Source organism: Aedes aegypti, chromosome 3 (genome assembly GCF_002204515.2).
Source record: "Aedes aegypti strain LVP_AGWG chromosome 3, AaegL5.0 Primary Assembly, whole genome shotgun sequence".
Taxonomy (NCBI): Eukaryota; Metazoa; Arthropoda; class Insecta; order Diptera; family Culicidae; genus Aedes; species Aedes aegypti.
In genome coordinates, this window is record NC_035109.1 from 264,969,607 (window position 1) to 264,982,540 (window position 12,934).

Sequence of the window (12,934 nt, forward strand, 5' to 3'; positions counted from 1 at the left end):
CTCAACTGTAAGGCCGTCTTCAGTGTCGTGTACTAGCCTCGACTTGAAGAAAACCATCGTATGCACACATTATATATTAACACTAGGTATAAACGTATTTCCCTACCCATTATTTTTTTTTGAAAACTTAAAATGAGCTTTTAAGTACATTCCATCCCTCTTTTGTTGAAACTTTAAATGCTGAAAGGTACATCACGGGAACGATTAGTAGGTAGCAAGTTGAATAGCCATGTATTGCCGTTGCCGTTGTCTCTGTTGAGTAGCGTCGTAGGTACCTGTTTGCAAATTTCCAGACTCTCCGCCACATCCAGTTTCCAAGGAGAAGAAACATTTCTCAAAATTTTGATATCGGCCGTCGTAATTGTATGTCTTTCTGAAAAGATATGTTCTGCCACCTTAGATTTGAAATCGTATGTCATCCCCTTGTCTATCGTCTTCTGAGCTTTTCCTATTTCCGCTAAGTGTTCCTTGAATCTAACCTCGAGAGACCGCTTTGTTTGACCAGACCTTACTGCAGTGGGAACAGCTGATTTTGTAAACACCAGCCTTGTTTAGTGTGTTTACCGGATCCTTGGTAGAGCCTAACGAAGTTCTAAGTTGGTTGTCTCTACTGGAAAATACCAAATCGATTCCGAAATTCCTTAGCTTTGGGCGGAGCTGTTTGCTGATGTGTACGTCGTATGGGATGGAGACTCTCTTCATGGGTTCGGTGATAGGGGTTAGTGTCGTCAAAGCATTCCGAATTCGCTGTCTTTCCTTTTTGTCGATGATGGCTTTTATCGTCCTTTCCTTGTATCCGTTGATCCTTGCCGTGTCGTAGATATATTCCAGTTCCTTGGTCTTTCCGTCTTCGCTGAGGAGTAGAGTCTGCATCCTGTGGATCATGTGGTGAAACGCTTGATAACGCTGAAAATGTCGTCGACATATCTCCACCATTTATCCGGTAATACTCCTTGTTTCTTTAAATTTTCCTCAAAATTCGCCATGAATAGTTCGCACAAAAACGGGGAGAGAGGGTTTCCCATGGGGGCTCCTTTCGTCTGTTTGTAGAAATTTCCTCGAAATTGAAAGTAGTTTTCGTCCATGCACAATCTTGCCAACCTCATGTATGTCCTGACCTTTCCTTTCCATGCTGCATCCGTCCTTTGGGGTAATAACCAGTCTTCGAGAAGATTTAGGGAATCCTTTACTGGAACGCTGGGGAAAAGAGCCGCTACGTCGAAAGAAACCATCATCTCGTCATCCTCGATGTGTCCTGACTCTAATAGTTTCTGGGAGAACTCCTGGGTGTTTTTAACTGACCTAGTGGGGAATGGATTCGGCATACTCTGGAATTCCTTGACTAACCATTTCGCCAGTTTATGAGTGGGGGATCCGTCGGCCGAGATGATTTCTCGCATTTCCTTTCCTGGTTTGTGAATCTTCGGTAGTCCTTTAATCCGTGGAAGAATGGGGTTTGACTCTTTCAAACGAGCCTCGCCAATAATCGCCTTGCAGTCCTTCAGGGTTTTGTCCGTGAGCTTGATGAGTCCGGGTAGTGGATCCACTCTTAAATGTCGGTAGGGGCCTTCGTTGATCTTTTTCGCCATTTGTTCGTCGTAATCCGTCTTGTCCATGATGACGACTGCGTTGCCTTTATCCGCCTTGATGTAGAATACTGGTTTATCCTTGAGTTTTTTCACGATCCTCGTCTCGTCCTTGTCTGCCCTGCTTCGTTGTCCTGTTGTAATGGCCATTGCTACGATGTTCCTAGTTGTGTTCTGGTCCTTTATTGGTACGTTTTGGATGATTGCTGTTTCCATGTCTACGATGATTTTCTCCACATCAGGCTTCGTAGTCACCGCATATCCTAACCCCTTGTTGAGGTGTGTCAATTGCTCTACTGTGAACTGCTGCGTCGAACGGTTAACTACGAAATCTTCAATGGGTTCTATAATCGGAACAGGAACGCAGTTAACTTCCGTCGTCTTGGATCGCATGGAGGCTAGTTTTTTCCGATGTAGCCTGTTCTTCCTGTCGGCTTCGCATTCTTCCGCTCGTTTAACGTTGGTCAGGAATAATGGGAATCCTTCCGGATATTCCTGAGCCAATTTTAAATCTGGACAAACATTTCAAAAGGGCATATCAACATTGGTAAACATTGGCTTTGCAAGACGCTGTTGAGCCCAATTCAACTCGATCACGCTCACCAATACCACTATCAGGAAGAGCTAACGCCAATCTTTCTGATAGTGGTGTTAGTTTGCGTGGGCGGGCTAAGAAGGGCTCAACAGCAACGTTTCTAAAAAAAGGCTCAAGACCTCTTGGGCCCTTTTCAAATGTTTGTCCAGAAATGCAGAAAATAGCACTTCGTCGTCAGCTTGTCCAGTTTCGCATAGTGCGATTCAATCGATGCCGTGATGTACTCTTTCTCTGCTGTCCTCTTGATATGTTGTGGGATATGGGGGCCCATCTTAATCCTATGGCTAACGGGGGTTAGCTTTTCCTTCAGACATTTCTTCAGAAATGCCACGTTCTTTTGGGTGCTTACGATAGATCTCTTCAGGTCGATGAATATACTGTGCTCCGTCCGCTTGGTAGCCATGATGATAATAAATCTTCGAGCTGTTTAGTAGAATACCTATAAGTAGGGAAAGTGTACCAGTTATGGCCATACTGGTTCCCTATTTGGCCATATGCAAAATTTGGATAACTTTTACATTTTTAATCTTTTTGAATGATTTAACATCAAGATTTATCCATAATTTTACTGCTAAAACACAAAAGATTTTTCAAAATATAAAAGCATACAAGATATCACGTATGGCGAAATAGGGAACCACTATGGCCATAACTGGTACACCTACCCTAGATGAAAAAACCGAATTTAGTACTATACCATTTAAAAATACGCGTATCTGTCAAAGGATACAAACTCTAGTGGAATTAAATGGTATAGTACTAAATTCGGTTTTTTCATCTACTTATAGGTATTCTACTAAACAGCTCGAAGATTTATTATCAATGTGTTGCAAGTTGTAACAAGTTTGATAAATAAGAGCAGCGAACGAGAGCCCAAAACAAAGAGCGATGAAAAATTCATTTTTTCTCGTTTGTTTATCAGGAGTTTTATTTTATTGGGACGATAAACATTCCCCGAACATCCTATGGACCAATGCACGCGTTCATTTTTTGACGTTTAAGCGGTGCCGTGTTATTTACGTGACCATGGCAACGAGTGAATTCGGCACCGCTCAAACGTCAAATTAGTGAACTCGTGCATCGGTCCATGGGACCGATTGTAGGGTACTTCTAAACGAATTTCTATAAAAGCTTTAATATGGATTTTTGAAGAACTTCTTTCGGATACTTTGAATAATCTGCCTGGAGAGGTGAAGTTAGAGGATAAATGTCTAAAAAAATTGAAGGACAGTCTGTGAAAAATATCTGAGAAATCTCTGTGAAAGATCTGGAGAAAATAACGTTGGATTCAGCAAATTCTGATGAAACAAGCTTACCCAACGTAGCTACACATGTTCTAAAACTAGGTATGTATGAAAATTCTAAGATTGATAATATCTATGTTGGAATGCAAAGTGGCAACATGGGCAAAGACATTTCTTGGTTAATGACCGTGAAAGTACTTTGAGAACATCAAGTAAACATTCCACGATTTTGAGAGAGGAACGTTACCGAAAATTCTCAAAATAATGGTCTGTCTAGGTGTTGTAGTGTTCTATAATTTATTTATCTTCATAAATGACAGTTGTAATGTTTTTTTTCTATAATATGGTGATTTTTAGTTAATATGGCTAGTTCATCACCATTTGTCAAAAAAAAACGCCAGAAGGGCTGCTTTTAATAAAGAGGAGTTTTACCGAGTTCCAATCAATTACAAGCAACATATTAAAATACACAGGTAGAGAACAAGCAACATATTAAAATACACAAGAACAAGGTAGAGTTCTTTCGGAGGAAGGTTGAAACCCTACCCCGACTGCGGGAAAAAATATAGAGGTAAGGTAATATATGGGAATCTTTCGGGACAGATGACAGTGTTGAGTGTACTCGTATCGTTGCATAGATTTTCCCGAATGCTCCCCGTTAGTCCATGGTTTATGCGCTGAATTTAGTACTGGGGGCAGACGCACAGGAAATGTGGCGGACCTTGTTGTGTGTATTGCAAGTGGAACAAATTCTATGACCTTCCATGTTATGCGATAAACCGGTATATCCAATCCTCAGTCAAGAAATGATCCGCTGTTCTTTTAATGAATCAAATAACGTCGGTCCATGGTTGAGTAGCTTGTTTGATCTTGCGTAGATGACACGTGCTCCGCTGGGACTATTCGGTTGCCAACTGCGCGTTGACGAACTTGATTATCCATCTTTTGATGTCCTGAAGAGGAACCTTGTTTGTATACCTTGTTGACGCGTATCCTGTCCCAGCGAGGAGATCAGCAGCTGTGTTTCCAGGTACACCACAATGTCAGGGGTCCACGCAAAGGTCGTGTCAGGCGAGGCAAACCGTAGAATACCTTAAATGGGTTGTCCAGCATGAGTATTAGCCGGCTGCGGCTTCGGCGGAGAAAATAGAACATAGTGGGGAGAGACTTGGCTTCTCGAAACGTTCATTCCAGAGAAGCCGATTTCCACGCCACGGTTTGTTAAGGAGCCATCAGTGTATCTGTGAAAGAGGTCTGGGAAGTCATTCATTCCAGACGTTCGAAGTGTTATAGAGTTGTCACCTGCATGAACCGATCCTTGATTGTACTATCGATTTTTGCTTTTTTTTTCTGACGGCCAACTCTTGTCTCCGTAACAATGAATCTTGGCCACTGGAGGGAGATCCATGTTGGCTACCGTACGAAGGATTCTGCACCTCTCGGAGAGGAGGAAGATCCTTCCATTTCCGGAGGTTTTCTCGGCGAAAGCAGCGGCCTTCTTGCAGATAGTTGCGGATATAACATAGCGCAATGGAAGCATACCTGCTTCAGTGCATGCGATGTCCACCGGAGTACACGGTAACTAGTCCGAGATGATGCGAACGTAGGTATTGTACACTGGTGCGAGAGTTTGGAGCAGTCTTTCGGTAGCGTTACACGTTAATTCCAGACCGTAGACTAGACGGCTATAAATTAGGGATGATTCAAATATTACGTAACGCAAAATTTGCCAATTTTAGACCCCCTTCCTCCCCCACATAACAGCTTTTGTATGAAAAATTTATTTTTTTTGTATAAACCGTAACACTATGGAAGACCCCCTCCCACCCCCTGTTACGTTACGTAATATTTGAACGAACCCTTATTGCTTGAGCAACTCGAAAACTATGGCCTGATTGTTAGATCGATGGGGACGAGAGATTGTACAGACTAAGTTTAGCCGAGTACGACGATTGGTTTTCACTTACTCAAAATGTAAGCTCTCTATTGATTATGATCCCAATGGTTTTGATGGTCTTTTTAGCGGGATGGGTAGACCTTGAATGGTAATAGGGGAACCGGTAATTCGATGCTTTTGGTTGCTGACAGAATTAACCCAACCGACGAGGTCCATTTGATGACGGCGTTGACTGCAACTTGAGCTATACTAAAATTTAAATCCAACTTGGGAGATTTCGGAAAACACCGTTCATCGCCACAAGAAAAACGGTGACTGAGATAACGGATCCTTGGGGCGAAAAGCTTGGATGTGTTGTCACCAATCAGTACACGGAAAGTGCGATCGGATACAAAGTTTTTGATGAAGTGGATAACGTGCTCAGACATTCTCCATTCCACAAGCTGTTCGAGTACCAGAGGAGGAGTCCAGGTGGTTGAAAGCTTTGGAAAGGTCCAAAGAGATCACCACAGTGTGCAGCCCTTCGGAATGTTGTTGTGAAGGATATCATTCAGAGAAGCAAAATAGCTGCTTAGCTGTTAGTCCCGTATCCAACGCTAAAGGCGTGTTTTCGGCGGTCAAAATGGTGTTGGGAATCCAGTTGTTGTTTGAGCCATTCGTTCCATAATCTTAGAGAGACGACTAGTGAGTGCAATCGGCCGGAAGCTTGATGGTTCGCGAGTGGAATTGTTGGCTTTTGGTATGGTGACGACGAAGCTTTTTTGCCATTCAGCCGGAAAAGACAGCCAGATTTGGTTGAAAATTTCTAGGAGTTTGATTTTTCCGGGAAACAGCTGATTTTTGAGCAGCGATGTCATCAGATCGAGCTGATTTACCGAGAGCCTTGAGAGACTTTAGAAGTATTTCCCAAGGGTATCGGTGACTGCAACGGGATCGCTGACTTATTTATCCTGTGACTGTATCGAAGTTTTTTTTGCCGCTCAGTGCTTTTACTCAGTTCCAAAGTTTCACGGAAGTTTTTTTTTATCTTTATTAACGAGATTTTATGCCCTGGGTTAGTTCATCTCGGGACCAACGGCTTTAGTCACCACTCCAACGTTGTATAGTCAATCTCGGGGATGGGATTCGAGCCCAGGTCCTCGGCGTCAGTCCGCGAAATTTTGAGCGACATCCATACCTTCCAGAACTCTTCCCAACTAGTGCGTTTAGCGTTCCTGATAATTTGTCTGCACTAGATGTGTAGCACTGCACTAGATCGATAGCAATTAAGCATGCTTTTTCTTTCTCAGAGTGGTCTTGTGGCAGCCGCTTTGCAGCACGAAGCGCTTTTCTTTCTAAATTTCACACCTTTCACGTTTCATCCGTCCACCAATGAAGTGCTTTTGTCCGAGCTTGTTGCTCGATCATGGTACTGTAGCCTCAGCTGCATTGCGGATGAGTTCGTTAAAGTCCGGGATACTGATGGAATCGTCAGCCCGAAGTGCTTAACGAGCAGAAGCATTATATATATTCCAGTTAGCGCGTTGTTGATAGTTTTAATGGTCTAACATTTGAATAAACTTTTAAAGTTAAATAAATTATGTCTCAGAATAAAATATTTCAAAGCGTTACTCGCGGACAACTTTGGGGTTTTATATACTGCTTCGAGTTGAAAAATGGGTTAACCAACGTGCAAAGTTCGATTTTTGACCAACTTCGCCACGTCGCAACTCGATTCTCAATAGTGCGCATAATGCACATAGCGGAGGGCATAGATGCGCACTATAGCGAAGTGACTTGCGACGCGCTGAAGTTGGTCAAAAATCAAACTTCGCACGATGGTTCACCCATTTTTTGTCACGAAGCAGTATATATGATTCCTCTAAGCATCACTTGAAAAATCTCTGAAGGACTTCCTAGACAAATTAATGGGCGAATTTATGGGGGGTTTCTAGATGAATTTTGGAGGTATGGATAGAGGATTCCCTGAATATATTCGAGAAGAAATCTCTTGAGAAATCACTAGAAGCCCTAAAGCTTTTTCATGGATATATATATATATATATATATATATATATATATATATATATATATATATATATATATATATATATATATATATATATATATATATATATATATATATATATATATATATATATATATATATATATATATATATATACAGTGAGATTCCGTTTTTGGCAACAAAGTAGAAATTTTCAGTTGCCAAAAACGGAACCGTGCCAAAATCGGAACCCAAATATGAAATTTTATTTTTCAACTATTAGTTTCAACAACATCAGTAGAAAGTCTTTACATGATCCTTCTGGAATCAAGATTTCGGAACGGTTCACTTCGAAGCAGTTTTCCGTAGGGTTGTACTATGCTATAGATCTATAGCCCAATAAAGTTAATTGTGACAAACGTTTAACATACTTTTTACGCCTAAAAATCTTCAATGATTTTTTGGAAGCTTTATGCATACTATTTGTATGAGTGGGCCTCGCAAAATCAATAATCGCATAAGTGACCTTTATTCAAGAACTCGACATTTTCTTAAAACTGTGTGAGAATACGAAAATATTTAAATGTATTACTGCGTTCTTACAAACGTATTTGTAAAAAGAAGCGCTCAATATTGCAAAACGGCATATCTTTTTTTTAATTTGATGAAAATTAAAAATCTGTTCAACTTTTAAACTTTAGGAAACCGCTAGGGCTTTAAAGCATCTTGCTAGGAATCCGTAGGATCTCACCTAGAATTCTCAGGATCCCGCTAGAGATTTTGCTAGAAATCAGCATTTTTTTGGATTCTGCCAGAAATACTCAAAATATTTCTAGAAATCCACATTATCTTGAAAGAAAATTACAGGACGCACTAGCAGTCTTAAGAGTTTATTAGGAATCACCAGATTTTGGATACATCCCCAATAATCAATTATACATTCTCAGGACACCGCCATAAATCCTCAGTGCCTGCTAGAATCTGCAGATATCCTCAAGAATGCGTTAAAATTTCTTTTTAAAATGTCATCAATGCAGTCGTGCTTCAAACAGCTTTCGCATAGCCCCGAGGTCAAGCTTCTCGGCTTCCGATCTTGAGGATCGAAGTTCAATTATGGCTCGTTTTTCGAGCGATACCAATGTTTTGTTTAAATACAGCATAGAAAAAGGACTAGGCGCAAATCACTACTTGAGCATTTCGCTTCATTCACTTTGGAGTGGGAGATTTTTGTGAGTCCTATTGATACTCAGCCACAAGATGCACTTTTGAATACAGAATCGTGATGACATTTTTTGGCCTCAAGTCATTTGGTCCATGGCAAAAATACAATACTCTAAATGAACTCCTGTAATCAAACTCCGATCCTCAAGATATATCACATATGTAATTGTTTGACATCAAATGCGAATGTTGTTTGATGCACGACTGCATTGATGGCATTTGCTAGATGTTTGCTTCAATCATCATCCATCATTGAAAATGCAAAGCAACTATGTTCAATTTTGTAACATGTCAGCAATTGCGCCATTTGGCAGCAGCTCTAAATGCCGGGAAATGGAGATTGTCGTATTTCCGACGATTTTTTACAATTTACCTGTAATTCGGATACGGAAATGATGTACTACAATAATGTTCAGAAATGGCAAAGGAATAATACTACGGTTGAATTTACCTAATGAAATACCTAATCATAAAGTATGAGGTTAAGAATCTCGTATAACAAAAACTGTAAAGAAATGTATGTTTTACAGGTACTTTTGACCTCATAAAATTGATTTCTGTTCATAACCAATTTTATGAGGTCAAAACCATCTCTAAACGGCATACAGTGTTCTCAAAAGTTGTAAACTACTAATAATACGTTCAACTAGTGGTATTTATTTTAATTTTCATTTTTCTAAATTCTCGTTAGAATTTTTTGAATGTAAAAAATAGCCTAGAAACACAAATTCTACTTGAGGCACCTCCAAATCTTCTCCAAATTGGATGAAGATATGTCATGGTGCCAGTGGAATTCTTTAAAAAATAATATAGTAAAATATGCAGTCTATTTATGGATTATATATTGACTTTTCTTTAATTCTCTAGCCTAACTCAATTTATTTAATGAAATTCCTTAAAAGTTATGATACGCGATATTTTGCTGTAGTTATATCTATTACTGCGGTGTGTTCATACATACGCAATGTATGTAAATCCATAATAATAAAAACGATGAGCCAAAAAGTTGAGACGATATGTATGATTGTAACTTTGTGTGAGTCATAGAATTTTTGTTCTTCATATATCGGTGATTGTGCTCAAACAAGCTGTTCCAAATATATAAAAGAGTTTTTTTTAATGTATCACCTACTGACAGACTCAAGTGGGCTGGTCACTCAGCATGAATGCCTAAGAAAAGAGTTTCGTATCTAGTTGAGATTATTGGCCTCATGAAACGTTTCGAATACATGACCAATGACCATCCCAAAGTTAATAAGCGCATACGGTAGCCCTTCGTGGTTGGTGACATTCCAGGAAAATTGACGAAAATGGAGCTCTGGAATGCAATCGGTGTAGAGTTGACCTGTTTTTCAAATGACTACATTAACAGACACGAAAAGATTTACAAAAAAATACAAATTTTAATGGTATTCGAAAATGTTGCCAAAAACGGATCCATTTTGTTGCCAAAATCGGGGGTGCCAAAAATGGATATATATATATATATATATATATATATATATATATATATATATATATATATATATATATATATATATATATATATATATATATATATATATATATATATATATATTATATATATATATATATATATATATATATATATATATATATATATATATATATATATATATATATAATATATATATATATATATATATATATATATATTATATATATATATATATATATATATATATATATATATATATATATATATATATATATATATATATATATATATATATATATTATATATATATATATATATATATATATATATATATATATATATATATATATATATATATATATATATATATATATATATATATATATATATATATATATAATATATATATATATATATATATATATATATATATATATATATATATATATATATATATATATATATATTATATATATATATATATATATATATATATATATATATATATATATATATATATATATATATATATATATATATATATATATATATATATATATATATATATATATATATATATATATATATATATATATATATATATATATATATATATATATATATATATATATATATATATATATATATATATATATATATATATATATATATATATATATATATATATATATATATATATATATATATATATATATATATATATATATATATATATATATATATATATATATATATATATATATATATATATATATATATATATATATATATATATATATATATATATATATATATATATATATATATATATATATATATATATATATATATATATTTCAAAAATCTGTGTCATAGAGTCGTTTCTGAAGATATAGCTTCTAGTATTTTGCCTCAGAATTCAATGCAAAAACAAAATTACCTTAGAGACTATTTTGTTTCGATCTTTATTTTTTTGTCGGTCTCGTATATGATGGTAATAATCGATCCGAATAAAGTGACTCGCCGTGTGAATCTAATGGAGTCACTTAATTCACTTGAAGCCAATCGTAGAGTAAGCCCAAACGACTTGCATCAATCATTTCTTTCTCATAACTTCGATCGACTATTTCTTTGCGACAGAAATCGTTTTTATAACAAGTGCTTTAACAAACAATGTTTCACACGGGCTAAATTTTTCGATATCAGTTGAAAAAATATAGTTGTTTGTCAATAGTGAATTGACTGTTTATAAATAGTTTTACTGTTGAAACAGTTAGTTGAACATTCGATTAACCTGATAAGGTAGGAATCACACTCCAGCAACTTTAGCACAGTTCTCATTTGATTCATCATTAATATAAGAGGCATTGGTAACCAAGTGTGAGGTTCAGGTTATTTAACAATACTATAATGGAGAGAAGATCCTCCTCTATCTTTCTATGGTAATAGTTCTTATCTTTGTCCATTAATTTGTCTATCAACAACGAGCTACACACTCGGCTATCAATAACTTTTAGGGCGAGATCATAAGTTATAGGTAGGTATGTGTGAAATAGTCAAGTCTCTGAAAAGAGACCTGCTACCAGCCCTGCTTGTGCATACAGGTTGGTTTGGCAGAGAAAAACCTTTGGAGGAATATCTGAACGAAATCCTGAAATAAATGAGAGATGTTACTGGAAGTATCCCAGAACAAATCCCTGGAAAAACCGCTAGAATTCTTAAAGTTTTTGCTTCAATAACTTGAGAAGAAACTACTGGAGAATATTCGCGTAAGAATGTTTGAAGATTTCTCTGGAATTTCGCACCAAAATTAAATGCTAGGAGAAAAATGAAAAAGTGACTTTAGTTGAAAAGAGACTGTAGAGACCTTTTATTTTTACACTTGCATTAATATAGTGACAAAGTCTCCAAAAGAGACCTACTACCATCCCTGCTTGGGCATGTGCTTATTGTAAATTTTACAATGTTTCTTGACTAGAGATAACCTTTAAACATACCTCGTAACAACCGGCTCCGGATCGTACCCGGGAACGCTGTGCCTTTCCTCCCATATCTGGAAGATGCGCGCCAAGTCTCGCCCACGAAGCACTTCCGCCTGATCCGCTGGTGATGCCATATCGTTTCAAGTCCTCCAAGCGCGGCCCTCGAAAGTTACAGCATACGAGAGCACCGCAAAACAGCTCCCGCCCTGTTATCAAAACCCAGAGGCAAAATATTTACACCAGAAAAATCGTTGACAGCGCAGCAGCTGACGAAACAAAACACGCTGGATGAACACCCGAATTCGCAAACCGACGACGAAACGAACAGCTGCTGTTGTGATTCACTCGCAGCACACGAAGCAAAATGAACACCGCTTCTTCCCTAACCTCAACTCGTCGAGTTTCACGGTCTGCTTTTTCGTCGTGGATTTCACTGATATGGAGGATCACTCGTCCAGAGACTCCACTTTCGGTGCACCTGTTTTGTGGACCTTTTCCGCCTCAACCAACACCGGCCGGAAACAGTTTTCTATCTCCAACGCATCACCCGCGCGTAAACTTCCGATTTGTAATGTTTTTACAGAGAACTGGAACCGTTTTACACGATATTTTTGCACTTTAATTCTACGATTGATTTTGGAACACACGCTCGCTAAAATGGATTGGACACTCTGTGCTTTCACTGCGAGGAAACAGGACGTTTTGCGTCGGAACACGAATGAACCTGAAAAGTCGCGTGAATTCATCGATTAAGCGGTGTAATCGACGAAGCGGAAGTGATGCCAAAATTGTCCATTAGAAAGTCGTTCAGAAAAACAAATAAATCAAGCTTGTGCTAGAACAAGGGCGTATATAGGGTAAAAGCATCGGTTTTGGCCAGCCTTAGAGAAAATGTCAATAAAAATTCAATGGGAAGCCGTATTTATACTACCAATATGTCAAATGCAAGCTTCCAATCCATAT

At 37.5% G+C, this 12,934-nt stretch overlaps 1 protein-coding gene across 5 annotated transcripts in view; it reads right to left on the reverse strand.

Moving 5' to 3' along the window:
* Positions 1 to 12,663, reverse strand: part of LOC5573755 (protein mahjong) — a 62,970-nt gene extending 50,307 nt beyond the window's left edge. For all 5 annotated transcript variants that reach the window (XM_021852681.1, XM_021852678.1, XM_021852680.1 and 2 more), the window contains exon 1: positions 11,987 to 12,663. In XM_021852681.1, coding sequence (XP_021708373.1) covers positions 11,987 to 12,105 — 119 coding nt within the window. In that variant the 5' untranslated portion in view covers positions 12,106 to 12,663. The remainder of the gene's footprint in view (positions 1 to 11,986) is intronic.
* Positions 12,664 to 12,934: the final 271 nt, after the last annotated feature.